We start from the raw sequence: 15799 nt of genomic DNA, 5'->3' as shown, positions 1-15799 counted from the left end.
TCCCGTAGGGTGGYGCACAAATGGCCCTGTGTTTGTCTGGGTTTGTCTGGGTAGGATGTCATTGTAAATAAGAATATGTTCTTAACTGRSWWWSYCAGTTAAATAAAAATAAAAATTAGGTCAGGTGTGGTTACCTAATTCCAGGGGCAGCTCATGGAAAGTATTATGTTTACACTGACACTAATGTGCAGCATATTCTAGCTCTCAAATTGTTAACTAACATCCAAATGTACTTCATCATAATGCATTTAATCACCTGTTTTACATAATTCAATTTAACCTAGAAAGTTAGAAAAAACGAATCTTCTTTCCAGAGGTTGGACTTGTTTCAATTCCAAGTCAGGTTGGACTTGTTTCAATTCCACTTCAAATGTAAATGTGGAACAACCACAGTTTTATTCCAGGGGAATTCCAAAGCACCTCAGTAGTACAGGTTTCATACAGTATATTGGTTTCATAATGCATATAAATTAGCTCCCTTGATACATCCATGTGCTCATTAGACTGGTTGATCAACAGTAATGAATATAGGCTAAAATACCAGAAGGTTTTCTATCTCCACTTAAATGATTAAATCTACATGCCATGTACATGTTATTTTCTCACACAGACAAGAAGGCTTTAGGCAACCGGTGAGTTTTAAGGTTGGGGAAGCAATTTTTTCACCAAAGAAAGTGACATTTTGCCTATAAAACATTGCATGCATGTAGCATCAGTTTCAAGATACAATTCCTCATTGGAAACACATTAAACTTTAGATTTTTATTCGGTAGGATACATGAAAAACTTTGCCGAAAAAGTATATTTTGTGTGCACAATGTCCTCACGCACAGATTTTTTTAGCCGCAACAAGTCCGTTTACTGAAAACACACCACTGGTGGGAAAATGCGCATATTTTCTTTATGCAGATTCTAGAATATTCGCATGAAAATCTCTCGCCAATTGGATGGAAAACTAGCTACCACSGTGTTAAATGTCAACTTCAATGACGTGACGTCAGAGTTGGAACGTCCCAAAGATRCCTTCTTAGACAGTTTAGAGTTTTCCGTGGTTTTATAGGTTTYGCATATGTGACCCTAATTAGCGTCTCCTAGGAAACAATTACCAAAACTACGGTTCCTATCCTTTCACAAAAATCCAGTAATTTTATTGATCAGCGTATCTACAGCCATCCCATCATCAATACCTTTACTCACAGTACACTCGCCTGGGCGTGTTTATTGCCTCTCATTCATGGGCACAACACAAGAGAATGTCTCACAGGATTGGTAGAGCTGTATAAAGCTGTGGCRGATAGGGATATTTGGTCGTTCTCTATTGGCCGTTATTCGTGTCGGTCACAGCTTTAGCCGCGTAGTGACAGATGAGTATGGAAAAAAATCAAAAACAATCCGTGCAAGCAGCCATCTTGAGTACAGTTGTGCACTTGGAGAGGGGATGAGAATTATATGACCGAGTCGTTCAAGAAAAACGTCAATATTAGACGAAAGAGACTACATCTAAAGGATTCATTTTAATTCTCTAGTTCGTTGTTTTCTTGTATGCCACACTTCCCGTTCGCACGAGTGAACATTGATTGAATCGATACCGACCAAGCCAGCCAGTAGCTAACGTATCGGGCTAGCTTCACGGGTTTCGTATGTGTCTTCAGCAGTGTAGCTCGACTGCAATCCTTTCTCGATTGACATATCTAAAATACKAAATATGGTTTCTGTGATTCAAGATTCGGATTTTGAAGACAGCTAGAGACAATATTGCGTTATTTGCATGTTGTGGACAAACAACGTTTGGAATCCACACAGCCTTCTGTAGAATGCCTGGTTAATGTTTTCTCCGGTGTCAACTTTCCTTTGGATGTGATCGCGCGTGATTTGGGAAAGGTGTAATGTTTGCAAGAGTGAAACTTGGTCAGTAAAATGTAATTACGCAAACTCAACTCATTGAATTGGTGATTTAACTAGTGAGGTAACCAGTAAGCAATGTTGGCAATCTTAAACCTATGCAAATCCGGTTTATGTTAACGGTGATGCCATATAGATGTCTAGATGAAAGATTATCGCTAGATAGTCGAAAAAATTGCAACAAAGTAACAATTTGTGATTATTTTTGCTGGGACATAGTCTAGCGCTAGACATTGTTTCTAAAATGCGACAATGTTGCATTTTTGTGTGCAGAATGGATACACMATGCAGCAAGTACATTAACCAGTAGTCAAACAAGCTATTCGTCGTTTTAATCTAGTTTTTCTTTTGCAGTAGTTTAGTTTCTTTATAGAAATATTTTTTTTTTTTTTACATGTGTTTCAAACCATGTCCCATGCCACAAGAATACAATAAACACTAAGGATTCTGAAGTGGACATTTTTATGCTGTATGTTRCAGGCATTGCAGCTCTTTCAATCAGTCAGTCACCTGATGCATTTGCTATAAAAAGGTACTCTGATACTTTGGACGCTAATCCCATAGGATTCGTGKCACCAGGATTTACTCGAAATAAAGGATTTGACATTTGACCGAAAATGGGACCAGCAACGAAACTGGCATTCGGCGTCTTTCTGATCTCATGTTCTTCAGGTGGGTATTCGATAGAAAGCAGTCTTCAAATATCGACCAGCGATCACATGTTCATGCATGCAATAGTCAGAATATTTCACACKCATCCATATCACAKTGTAGGCCTATGATAATGTTATAGSCTATCCTATTGCGTGCACGACAGAACCTACTGTCCCTGTTATGTGCGCTCGCTGCCGCGGGTCATATGACGCGGGAACGCGATCGAATGTACAGCATCTTGAAACTAAACAGCTTTTTGAATAGAGTTGATTGTACATTAGATCATGTTGATGGTCRTCGTCTGTCCAGTCCAATTCGGCAATAGCCATCGTTCTACATCGTTCTAGCCACTATAGCGAGATGAAAGCGAGTAGTCAATATAGCAGTAGGGTAGGCCTCTTGTGGAGAGAGGAGGCAACGTATGCATCTGATTGAGAGCAGCTAGCTGTCGGCCTATAATTATGCATATGTTCTTATGATTAATACGTTGTGTGCTTTTCATGCAATATCAAAACGGCTATATATTTTATGCTGGAAGAATATTCAATCGAGAATCCTCTCCACTATATTATTTGAGTATTTATGTGATGTAAGAATGGAATATCTGATGAGGCTATAGTTGACCCTGTTGTGGTTGTTGATGTTATTTCAGTCTAGGTTTGTTTTATTTTGTTTTAACTTTTATTTAACTAGGCAAGTCAGTTAAGAACAAATTCTTATTTTATGGTGTGATTGTGACCTGGGCTCTGAAATCCCAGTTGTACTGCCTAGATATTTTCTTATGTAGATATGTGCATTCTGATACATTCAGGTATAGCTACTGTACTGCATGTTATTTGCATATTATTATGCCTAGGCCTATGTAATGGTCTGTTGTACAGTAGTATTCACTTAGTTTTCTTTAAATGAAACATCAACACGAATACTTGTTTCTTGTTGGTACATCCCAAAGCAGTTAGTTGGACAAAAAGCAAGTTGGTCTCCTGTTTAAAAGATCGCTAGTTGTCATTCAAGGATTCAGTGTGTGTGGCGGTTTTGTTTGAAACGAGGCACGTGCTGCTGGCACCTGCCCTGAGAAACAGTCTTCCATCTGTGCTTATCACTCTACACTCCAAAAACTCCCATTTGCACAGAGCAGGGGGGGAAGTGGGGGGCAAAGACTCGAAGTCATCTCCTGAGTCAAAGCTCCATTTACTTTGCACCAGGCAGAGGTCAGTCAGTGCGTAGTAAACCGCCCTGGTCTCAGTGCAATTCGTAGCATTTGGTACGTAAATCTGTTAACCCCCATTATGTACATTAGTTTACATTATGAATGGAATACTAGTTGTACAATATCATACGAATTAGAGGATGTATAGTATCATACGTCTTACCCGGTCATACAATGGCATACGAATTGGATGATGTAAATGATCATACATCTTGGAGGACATCTAGTACTATATGTCTTTCTCTCAGAAGAGGTAGATTGTTGCATCTAAACAAGAATTATGGGGAGAATGTACATTGGTAATTTGGAGAACTAACGACAAAGGTTAGAATAATTTATGTAGCAGTTTAGGTGAACCAACCTCCCAACTTTTGTTTGTCTATGTAACTCGACCATTAGTGCATGTCATATGTCTTGGAGGTTCTCAGAAATGCGTATAGTGTGTTTCGTATGGCTCTGATGCCAGGTTGAGTAAACTGGGCCTAGCCAAGCCACATAAGGAGATTGAACTAAAGCAATCTGCTCACTTTAACGAATGGGATTTCCACCAAGCAGAACTTTGACCTCAATAGAGGGTGATTGTCAGTTACACACCTCACCTCAATGCTACTTGAGCTGTATGTTGCACACCGTCGTGACGGAGCTACAGTATGTTGATGTTATTTTGAGGAAGTGGCAGGTTCCATTACTCGACTGCCTGGGCTGTAATGTTCACCACCTTGTAGATAGAAATATCACCAATAGAGCAGCTGACATCTGTTCTGTTCCACATAATATAAGCCTGTTCCTATCTGAACACTCCACAATGCTGTGGTCCTACTGAGCACTGCCCTGGCCTAAAGTATAATCAAAGCGGGTTGGAATGTGGGTGGCCTGTCGATAGGAAGGCCCGCTCTCTGCAGAGGTTGTGGCACCAGCAGATTGCTGGTGCTGAGGGGACCAGAGCTGGTTGGGTGCCTAGGAGCAAGGTTAATTACACTTCCCCTTGATCTCGTGAATCTGGTTCTACATTTCATTTGAGGGAAAGGAAAGGAAGGATTATTTCTTATGACAGTTTCTCAGATTTAAGTCCTGCATTTATTTTTTGGGTTATCTTTGTTAAAATGTAGTAAGGGAGTACTCGCATGCTTTCTCCCTCTCCCTCTCTTTCTCCTGTCTCTTTCTCCTCTCACTCTCTCTCACTCTCACACTACTGGTCAAAGGTTTTAGAACACCTACTCATTCAAGGGTTTTTCTTTATTTTTACTATTTTCTACATTGTAGAATAATAGTGAAGACATCAAAACTATGAAATAACACAAATGGAATCATGTAGTAAGCAAAAAAGTGTAAAACAAATCAAAATATATTTTATAGTTGAGATTCTTCAAATAGCTACCCTTTGCCTTGATGACAGCTTTGCACGCTCTTGGCATTCTCTCAACCAGATTCATGAGGTAGTCACCTGGAATGCATTTCAATTAACAGGTGTTCCTTCTTAAAAGTTAACATGAGAAATGGACATTAGACCAGTGGAAATGTGTCCTTTGCTCTGGAGTCCAAATTGGAGATTTTTTGTTCCAACCACGTGTTTTTGTGAGACGCGGTGTGGGTGAATGGATGATCTCCGCATGTGTATTTCCCACCGTAAAGCATGGAGGAGGAGGTGGGATGGTGTGGGGGTGCTTTGCTGGTGACACTATCTGTGATGAATTCTAAATATAAGGCACACTTAACCAGCATGGCTACCACAGCATTCTACAGCGATACGCCATCCCATCTGGTTTGGGCTTAGTGCCACTATCATTTGTTTTTCAACAGGACAATGACCCAACACACCTCCAGGCTGTGTAAGGGCTATTTGAATGAGAGTAATGGAGTGCTGCATCAGATGACCTGGCCTCCACAATCCCCTGAGCTCAACCAAATTGAGATGGTTTGGGATGAGTCGGACTGCAGAGTGGAAAAGCAGCCAACAAGTGCTCAGCATATGTGGGAACTCCTTCAAGACTGTTGAAAAGCATTCCAGGTGAAGCTGGTTAAAGGAATGCCAAGAGTGTGCAAAGCTGTCATGAAGGCAAATGGTGGCACTTTGAAGAATCTCAAATATAAAATATATTTTGATTTGTTTAACACTTTTTTTTTGGTAACTACATGATTCCACATGTGTTATTTCATAGTTGACTTCACTATTATTCTACAATGTAGAAAATAGTAAAAATAAAGAAAAACCCTTGAATAAGTAGGTGTTCTAAAACTTTTGACTGGTAGTGTACATGCATACATACAGTACATACATATATATCATGGAATAGAATGGCTAGGCTATGTGTTCAAAGGATTGCCAGAAGGGCCATGTCTATGGTCATTAGTCTACCTGCTTCGGCCCTAGGCTTGCCAGACTCAGGCCAATGGTCCCAGGGCCCAGTCACACACAGCTGGATCTGTATGGGGATACAGGCTGGCCTTTGTGGTGCACTACATTTGACCAGAGCCTTATGGGTCCTGGTCAAAGGTAGTGTACTATATGGGGAATAGTGTGTCATTTGGTATGCAAGCCCAGCGGTGCTCACTGCTCATCATCCCCAGCATATTAATGCTCATCCAGACAGCTCAGCAGGAGACCATTAGAGAGCGACACCACTTCTGTCACAAAATTATTCATTTTTTGGATGTGGTGGAGGATAATACACACTTAACCTTAAAAAGAAAAAGCTCCCCCTTTTGTACAATCACACAGAATCCATACTGATGCCTGATTGGATGGAGAGCCCTAATGCATTTGTTGAACCCCTCAATTATACGGGATTAGGGTGATATGTACATGGTTATGGTGTGTTGTTTTTAAGGTAGGTTTTTATCCGCAGTGGTACAACAAATAGGTTGTTGTTAGTCTTTGGCAAAAACACAATTGGTGTTTGGGAGGTTGTCTATGTTTTGTCATGGATAACTTGCTGTTGTTTTCCTGATGTAGACGTATGTTTTCAACACATTGTAGGATTACCCAACCAAGCTCCTTGCAGTAATCCGCCAACAACCAAGCAACAGGCATTGAAATTTAACTGGTTGTTATACTCTGAAGTGCTGGGACCAGCTGGTTTATTTATGCACATTTCTATGCACAAAAGGCCTATTTCGCTCATTTGCCCCGCCCCCTCTGCTTCACATGTAAATGTTCTTCTGTATCGCACAAAAAAAGAAAAATCCTGCCCTCTTGAATTTTAAGCAGTTCCTGTCTTCTACTACAATTATTGCATTACCCTTTGTGGCTTTTACAAGAGGGGGCCCTCAAAAGAGAACCATTAGAATGTGTACTGCTCATTACCAAAGGTTCTCTGGTCACATTAGGCAACAACGCCCCTCATTAAGATCCCCTAACTTTGCATCCTGAGAAAGGGACTGAAGCAACACCACATTCCATTTATTGTTGCCTTCAAGAAAATGATCAAAGGCCACCGGACAGAAACAAGCTAGAGTAGAGATGAGCTGCAGCAGAATYGAGCTACAATTACTGAGTAGAGAGACTAGCTACAGTAGAAATTGGGATTACAATGTACAGTAAAAGACAAGGCCTAGCTATGTTAAAAAACAAGGTACATAGCCTAAACTACAGTACTACTATACTTTTTAAAAACTGGTCCCCAGTGGGAATTGAACCACAACCCTGGCGTTGCAAGCACCACGCTCWACCAACTGAGCCACAGAAGATGTGCACAGAACTCGCTCCATACTGTCTTTGTCCGTCTCCCCGTAGGGWGATATTAGGTTGTTTCCCACATCTTTCTACCCTTTACTGTCAGGTGTAACTCAGTGGGCTGTGCGGTACCTCACCCTAAGTACTGAAAGATCCTCCCACCCCCATGTGGTTGCTAGCCAAATATAATTTTTCTCTGTGACCTGCCTCAACATGATTCATTAATGGCTCTCTGATGAAAGTTTTTCTGCCTCTGTATTAGGGCTGACCCTGTTTAGTCGACTAGACGATTGCTTTGTCGATAGGCTTTTGGTCGACCAAGATATCTTTAGTCAAGCAGTAGCAAAAAAATAATATGTTGAAGTGGCGCCTTTTCCTAGACCATGTTGCTATGTGCATAATAGCAAAGGTAACCAGCATTTGGGTGTTGAACAATGCAGCAGAGGCAGCAGCAGAGACGAGAAAACAGCCCTTGTATTATTGTCTAAGAAAGGTGAGGAGTTAAAATTAGTTTAGTCTACAATCAATAGCCTAACTGTTAAACGTTTCTGACTTTATAAATCACCAATATATCTACAGAAATAAGACAGATTCTGCTTCTGTTGCCTGTTTGAGTGTTTGTTTTAATAGCCTACTGATTCTGCCAGCAACACATAATATGCACGCAGTGCTTGCTCCTTACCTTCTTTTTCTTGATATCCAGTATGTTCCACAACTAGTCACATTTATTCCACACATCTGGCTTTCCCTTTACCTCCTGAGCAACCAGTAAATATTCCCTCGTTTCGAGTTTGTTAAGTTCTCTGCCTACATTTTGGTGTCACGATGTTCAGAGTTTGTTACAACCAATTTACAGATGTGATTATGATATGCTATAGGTCAGCCCTTATTGTGCCCTATTCTGATGGGATTAGTTTTACTGGGGGAGGTCGGGTAATGTAATTATGTGCACAAGCGCAAAACACCAAATCTTTAATTTTAGGCCTTTCCGAGTCTGCCATGTCAGTAATTTTTACATGGCAGGAGAGTAACAATTCCAGCCAGAATAACCCACAGTTTTTTGGCAAACTCCATGGTCTGATAATACGAGTCCCGTGCGAATCGACATCCCTGTGTTTTGAGGGAAATGTCTGAGTTTGAAAGGTGTTGCTGGCGGTTTGCGCAAGAAAACTATACCTGATTTGATAAATTGAACTAAGTGCTGCGCATAAGCTATATACAGGCTATATCACATCCGGCCGTGATTGGGAGTCCCATAGGGCGGCGCACAATTGGCCCAGGGTCGTCCGGGGTAGGCCGTCATTGTAAATAATAATTTGTTCTTAACTGACTTGCCTAGTTAAATAAAATGTATATGAATGGAAAAAAATATTGATTTAATGCAACCCTTGTTGTATGCTGCAAAGCAACTGACCTAAACATTTGGAAATGATAAGTTAACTTTCTCATCCGTAGCCTTAAAATGCATCTCAATTGCACTGTTTAGCTCACATCTGAAGGCTGAAAGGTGGATGTACACTATGAATGTGGACATTTAGGATGTACTGCAGATGGCTATAATATCCTAATGATTATGATCACACTTCCTTAATTCAAATATTATGCTGACACTATAGGAAATATGGTTTGGTAACTTGGGAACCAAGCTGGAGTTCAGTGTGGCCCTATCACCTGGACATGTTGAAATACAGTATCTTCACGCCTAGAATAAAATCCTCCAGGCTTCAGTCATAACTCTCCATTTATTTTGGGGGAAAAAGAAAGAATTACATGGGGACGTTTGGGGGAAAAAATAATCCCATCCGAATCGTCCTCTGGAATAACAGACATTCTTGAGTAATAATTACATTACCAACGTTCTTTAGTAATACTAGTCCCATGCGAGTAGGTCTTTGGTCTGCGATGCAAACATGTCATGTAAAGAGAGAAAGGGTTGAGGGAATAGGGTATGTTTTTCCTAAACAAATGAGGGATTTCGGTAACAGAACTTTTCAGTCAGAAATGGCTGTAATTATGTTGCAGCTTCAGCAACACGGACAGCGTGATAATACACTTTGATGATCTGTAGTAGTTGCTGCAGTAGGAAGGAGAGAGAGACAACGGGTTCTAGTCACATTCACTGTCTTTTTTATTTTTTTTACACAGCGAAGTCTGGGCCCGGCACAAACAAATCAATTGCTGGTCGGACTCCCTCTAGTCAATTGTGTGTCTTAATTATTTAATCAAAGCGTGTGCTTAAAGCATTAATAAGCTCAGTGAATATAGTTGATTTGATTAAAACACATAGAATGTGTCAATATATGGAAAAATACACATTTAAAATGTTTGCCCAATCGATTGGTCAAAAGAACAGACGAGGGACAGCCCTATTCTGTATCACATATAGGATGATAGAGCACCCATCTCACAGGTCACATTTCCTTGGGTTTGTTTGCTCTCTCCTTTAAAAAAAGTTTTAAAACTCTAAAATCTGCACATACATATCAGGTTGTGATCTACAAAAGGAATGCTTGAACGACAAAAGACCTGGCCTCCCAGTCAACCGAACGAACCACCATCCCACTCGTAGCACGCTAAGGAGTTGCCATAGCAAATAGCAGACAGCGGTACAGGACGGCTTGTTTGTCGTTTCCTCAGATCATTATCAGAACTCTTGGAGTGTGCTCTGTGGGTCTGTGCTCTGTGGGCCTGTGCTCTGTGGGCCAGTGCTCTGTGGGCCAGTGCTCTGTGGGCCAGTGCTCTGTGGGCCAGTGCTCTGTGGGCCTGTGCTCAATGGCAAATTTCACAAATGAAAAAGTTGCAAGGATGACTTATGCAACTGGTTTATTTATCTTTCTTTTCAGGCAGGTTCCATAACCTGATAAATACTTTGACCTCAAATTGGATTATGATACTTTTTTTTTTCTCTTGCTGTGCTCACTGAGGTGGATTACAGTAACCAAGATGGTGTATGCCATAGCACCATGATTGTATGAATTATTTACATTCATAAGTTGTAGCTGAGAAGTTCAGATTCTTCAATATAAAGGGCAAATCAAATACAATGCCTTGTTTCCTCAAGTATGCTCCTGTTGTTCTTCAGGTCAGAGTGAGAACATTCTGTTGTTCTTCAGGTCAGTGAGAACATTCTGTTCTTCAGGTCAGAGTGAGAACATTCTGTTGTTCTTCAGGTCAGAGTGAGAACATTCTGTTCTTCGGGTCAGAGTGAGAACATTCTGTTGTTCTTCGGGTCAGAGTGAGAACATTCTGTTCTTCGGGTCAGAGTGAGAACATTCTGTTGTTCTTCAGGTCAGAGTGAGAACATTCTGTTGTTCTTCAGGTCAGAGAGAGAACATTCTGTTGTTCTTCAGGTCAGAGTGAGAACATTCTGTTCTCATCTATAGTTTAGAATAGGGAATTAGTACTAAAAAAGCATGGCATTTTAAACACTCATCAGACTCAACCTGCAGCCCCCGTAACACACACTGGGATTAAATGTGACACAACAGTTGGAGATGCACAGGGAAGGGTTCTATGGGGAAGTGCTCTATGGGCTGGAAGTTCCAGGCTCAATTCACAAGAGGAAGTTTGATGGGACTTAAAAGTAGGTCACTTAACTCTATGTACCCTATGGACAGTGCAATCGTTTGTTCAGCAAAGCTTTTTTTTTATTTTTGTAAAAATTGTCTTGACTTCTTAAAAATTGAATAGACGGAAAAGGTCCCCCTCTCAGAAAACAAATGGCACATTCTAAAGCCTGTGTTGTCCTAATGCTGTTCGTCAGACACAAAGACTGCAGACTGAAGGCCCATTCATTCGTACTGTAAAACAGCTAAACACAGTGATGAAGTCAGATCCCTTAATCCTGGCTGGAATGTCCATCCAGCTCCAAGCAGGCTCTTGGGTCTCAGGCCCTGTCTGCTTATCACTCCAAATGGAAGAAGTGAGACATTATGTGCTCTGACAGAGATCAGGGAAAAACAATCACATTTTCAGCTGAMAACAGTCCTGTTTTGTTAGTTTACTTTGAACAAAGCTATTTGGCCCCTCGTTTGTTTACCAGGAGTAACAGGTAGATCTAAATGCTCAGAAATGAGGAGAGCGCTTTGCATACAAATGCCATGATATTAACTGAAACTTAGCTTGGATGAGGAATGAATGCACAACTACGACAGACTTCCATGGAGCCTACTTGTTTGGAACTGTTAGTACTCTAACGCCCGTAGTGTCACAGCCTGGGTCTAATTTTATAGTTTGTTGAAGTGATCAAAGCCATGAAAAGTGTCATCCATTAGATGCTGTGTTTTATCAATTTGATATCAATAGTTGGTTGAACTTATATAAACTCAGCAAAAAAAGAAACATCCCTTTTTCAGGACCCTGTCTTTCAAAGATAGTTCATAAAAATCCAAATAACTTCACAGATCTTCATTGTAAAGGGTTTTAACACTGTTTCCCATGCTTGTTCAATGAACCATAAACAATTAATGAACATGCACCTGTGGAACGGTTGTTAAGACACTAACAGCTTACAGACAGTAGGCAATTAAGGTCACAGTTATGAAAACTTAGGACACTAAAGAGGCCTTTCTACTGACTGAAAAACACCAAAAGAAAGATGCCCAGGGTCCCTGCTCATATGTGTGAATGTGCCTTAGGCACGCTGCAAGGAGGCATGAGGACTGCAGATGTGGCCAGGGCAATAAATTGCAATGTCCGTACTGTTAGACGCCTAAGACAGCGTTACCGGGAGACAGGACGGACAGCTGATCGTGCTCGCAGTGGCAGACCACGTGTAACAACACCTGCACAGGATCGGTACATCCAAACATCACACCTGCGGTTGTAAGGCAGGTCCTCACCAGACATCACTCGCAACAGCGTTGCCTATGGGCACAAACGCACCGTCCCAGGACCAGACAGGACTGGCATGAAGTGCTCTTCACTGGCGAGTTGCAGTTTTGTCTCACCAGGGGTGACCCTCCAGCATGACAATGCCACCAGCCATACTGCTCGTTCTGTTTGTKATTTCCTTCAAGACAGGAATGCCAGTGTTCTGCCATGGCCAGCGAAGAGCCCGGATCTCAATCCCATTGAGCACGTCTGGGACCTGTTGGATCGGAGGGTGAGGGCTAGGTCCATACCCCCCAGAAATGTCCGGGAACTTGCAGGTGCCTTGGTGGAAGAGTTGGGTAACATCTCACAGTATGAACTGACAAATCTGGTGCAGTCCGTGTGGAGGAGATGCACTGCAGTACTTAATGCAGCTGGTGGCCACACCAGATACTGACTGTTACTTTTGATCACCCCCTTTGTTCAGGGACACATTATTCAATTTGTTAGTCACATGTCTGTGGAACTTGTTCAGTTTATGTCTCAGTTGTTGAATCTTATGTTCATACAAACATGTTAAGTTTGCAGTTGACCGTGTGAGAACGTTTCTTTTTTTGCTGAGTTTACATGTGTGAAACTCTTAAGTACGAGCTAAATTTATAACTGCACTTGTTTCGCATCCATGCCTGTTRCACCCTGTGGAGATGGAGCACAAAAGAAAGTGTCTTTTCTCCCCATTTGGCATCTTTTCAAAACACACCCYCTCCTCATATCCCGCTAAATCCAGRCTGCCCAGGCCCGCGCTGGACTAGACAAGATAATCAGAGGAGTCTGCTACAGACAGGCTTGATGAGCTGGGGTTCTTGCGTGTCTGTGGCACCACCACATCTAAAGAATATGCCTACTGTAGGGCCCCATAATGTTGGGCAACCAATCACAGCACTCCAATGGATAGCAACTGTACCAGGTTCAGATGAAGCAATTGTAATGACAGGTCCACCACAACATACCGAAGAATTTCGTGATTAGGGAAAGGGGGATACTGATTAGCAAGAGGTAGCCTGTGTTAAATTTCATTGTGTATTAGAAACAGTTTGAGATCATTGTGAGGGGATTTCGMCACTGGTTGAATGGGCTTTTCGGGAAAATGTCAGAAGTTGCAACAGTAACCAAAAGGTGCGAGGCTTAGCGTAGGGTCAATTGTATTGCTGTGCATTGCTGTTTTTAGTAAGGGTTTCGAAATATTGTTTTGATTATGTTTGGACCAATAGAGTAACCAAGTAACCCTGCTGCTAGGGCTGGGCGATATGGCCAAAATATTATATCACAGTATTATTTTTTATTTTTTAATTGGCCGATATTTTGACGGTATTTTTAGTTTTGAATAACACAAGTTCTACATTTGCTTTATGAGTAGTGAGTGGTCCTAGGGTGGCAACACATACATTCTAAGTGATTTCAATGAGTCTTTCTCCATTCTCCAAACTATCCATTCTGATAGTTTTATACTGTTCAATTCAACTTCAACCAAAACTAATTTCAGCACTTTTMTCATTTCTGCATTTCCTGCACTCAATTGCAGTGGTAGAAAAAGTACCCAATTGTCATACTTCAGTTAAAGTGAAGATACGTTCATAGAAAATTACTAGAAAAAGTGAGTCACCCAGTAAAATACTACTTGAGTAAAAGTCTGAAAGTATTTGGTTTTAAATATTCTTAAATATCAAAAGTAAATGTAATTTTTCAAATGTACTTAAGTATCAAAAGTATAAATATTTTCAAAGTCCTTATATTAAGCAAACCAGATGGCACCATTTTATTTTTTTAAATTTGCAGATAGCCAGGGGCACACTCCAACACTCAACACAACACACACAATTTACAAACAAGGAATTTGTGTTTAGTTAGTCCTCCAGATCAGAGGCAGTAGATGATCAGGGATGTCTTGAATTGGACCATTTTCCTGTCCTGCTACGCATTCAAAATGTAATGAGTACTTTTAGGTGTCAGGGAAAATGTATGGAGTAAAAAGTACAGTATTTTCTTTAGGAATATAGTGAAGTAAAAGTTGTCAAAAATAGTAAAGTACAGACACAAAAAAACGACTTAAGTAGTACTTGAAAGTATTTTTACTTAAGTACTTTACACCACTGCTCAATTGAGATAATTTCCCCACTGCCACGTAGGGCTGCACGATATGGGCAAATAATCTAGGATTTATTTTTAACCAAATGTTGCAATTGCGATTTGACTTGCAAATACAGTTGTTTGAGATGACAAGGAATTAAAATGYCAGGGAGGAGTTATTGTGACAGGATCGGAACAAAAGTGTTGGTACGTGTTTCCTAGGGGACCCTATAAGCTTTGGCTACATACATGTTTTCTCTTAGATACTTCATGTAGCTAACATATTCTTACTTTGCATATTCCTCTTGGATTTAGAAGATACTGTTGCACAAACAACATTCTGATTTAGGTCTACACCATCACTGGTATTATCAGGTTGTATTAGCTAGCTACGTTTGCTCTTACTCAGTACATTTATTAACTAGYTAGCTATTAGCATTATCGGCTATTAGCGTCTCACAAGATTTAGGGCAACTTGCTAAGAAAATACAAACTAGCTGTTTGCTGATGTAAGAAACAGAAACTAATAGTGTCACTATATAACGCTAGTGGATTTATATTAAGACGCAAAGTGGAAAACAGCATTGTTGTATGTGCTGCATTGACCCTGCAGACTAAACGCAAGTTTCTGGTTGAACATCAAATGCGCGCCTTGAGTGACAGGGGGCGTGGAAAGTGGCGCAGAGCGAGATGACTCAATTAGCGAAACAAACTATGAAAATTGACATTACACATGGCGTATCACATTTAACAAACCAAACATTCAAATAACGGTATAGAAGGTCAAGTAAAAACCCAAACCGGTCCCTGCATCAATATCGGTATATCATAAAATACGGTATACCGCCCAGTGTTACCTGCTGCCACCGACGTGATTGCCAATCAGTCTCCAGGCAATGTATTTCAGAAGAAGGTTTAGGCTAGAGTCGAGTGAGACTAGTCAAGTCTAATAGAGATGATGTTTTTTCTGTGTTGGTGTAACAGTATAACKTTAGACCGTCCCATCGCGAACCTGCACACATCAACAACTGACACCCACGAAGCGTCGTTACCCATCGCTCCACAAAAGCCGCGGCCCTTGCAGAGCAAGGGGAAACACTACTTCTAGGTTTCAGAGCAAGTGACGTAACTGATTGAAACGCTATTAGCGCGTACCCGCTAACTAGCTAGCCATTTCACATCCGTTACATTGGCTCCCAGTCCGTACAGCATTGTTGCAGKTCTTGCCCAATCCAACTATCCCACATTAGTCAATAAACTAACTGTGATTTTTGAACGGGGCCCTTTGTGATTTGTGTTAAGCACCTGGGTCAATTTGTCTGTTTCAATTTGCTGGTCCAGATCTGTAATGGCATAGGGACTCAGACAGATGATGTGCATCTTGGGCTGTGTCTTCCTCCTCCACCATGTGTGGATGTGAC

General features: G+C 41.1%; 1 protein-coding gene across 1 annotated transcript in view; it reads left to right on the top strand.

Annotated features, from left to right (window-relative positions):
• Nucleotides 1–2430: 2430 nt before the first annotated feature.
• Nucleotides 2431–15799, top strand: part of LOC111959585 (activin receptor type-2A) — a 51848-nt gene continuing 38479 nt past the window's right edge. Inside the window, exon 1 of the mRNA XM_023981257.3 lies at nucleotides 2431–2574. Within this exon, the coding sequence (XP_023837025.1) occupies nucleotides 2520–2574 (55 nt within the window). The 5' untranslated portion in view covers nucleotides 2431–2519. The remainder of the gene's footprint in view (nucleotides 2575–15799) is intronic.

This window comes from Salvelinus sp. IW2-2015, linkage group LG36 (assembly GCF_002910315.2).
Source record: "Salvelinus sp. IW2-2015 linkage group LG36, ASM291031v2, whole genome shotgun sequence".
Classification (NCBI taxonomy): domain Eukaryota; kingdom Metazoa; phylum Chordata; class Actinopteri; order Salmoniformes; family Salmonidae; genus Salvelinus; species Salvelinus sp. IW2-2015.
The sequence above is the reverse complement of the archived record's forward strand: the minus strand, read 5'-3'. Positions and strand labels throughout refer to the sequence as shown.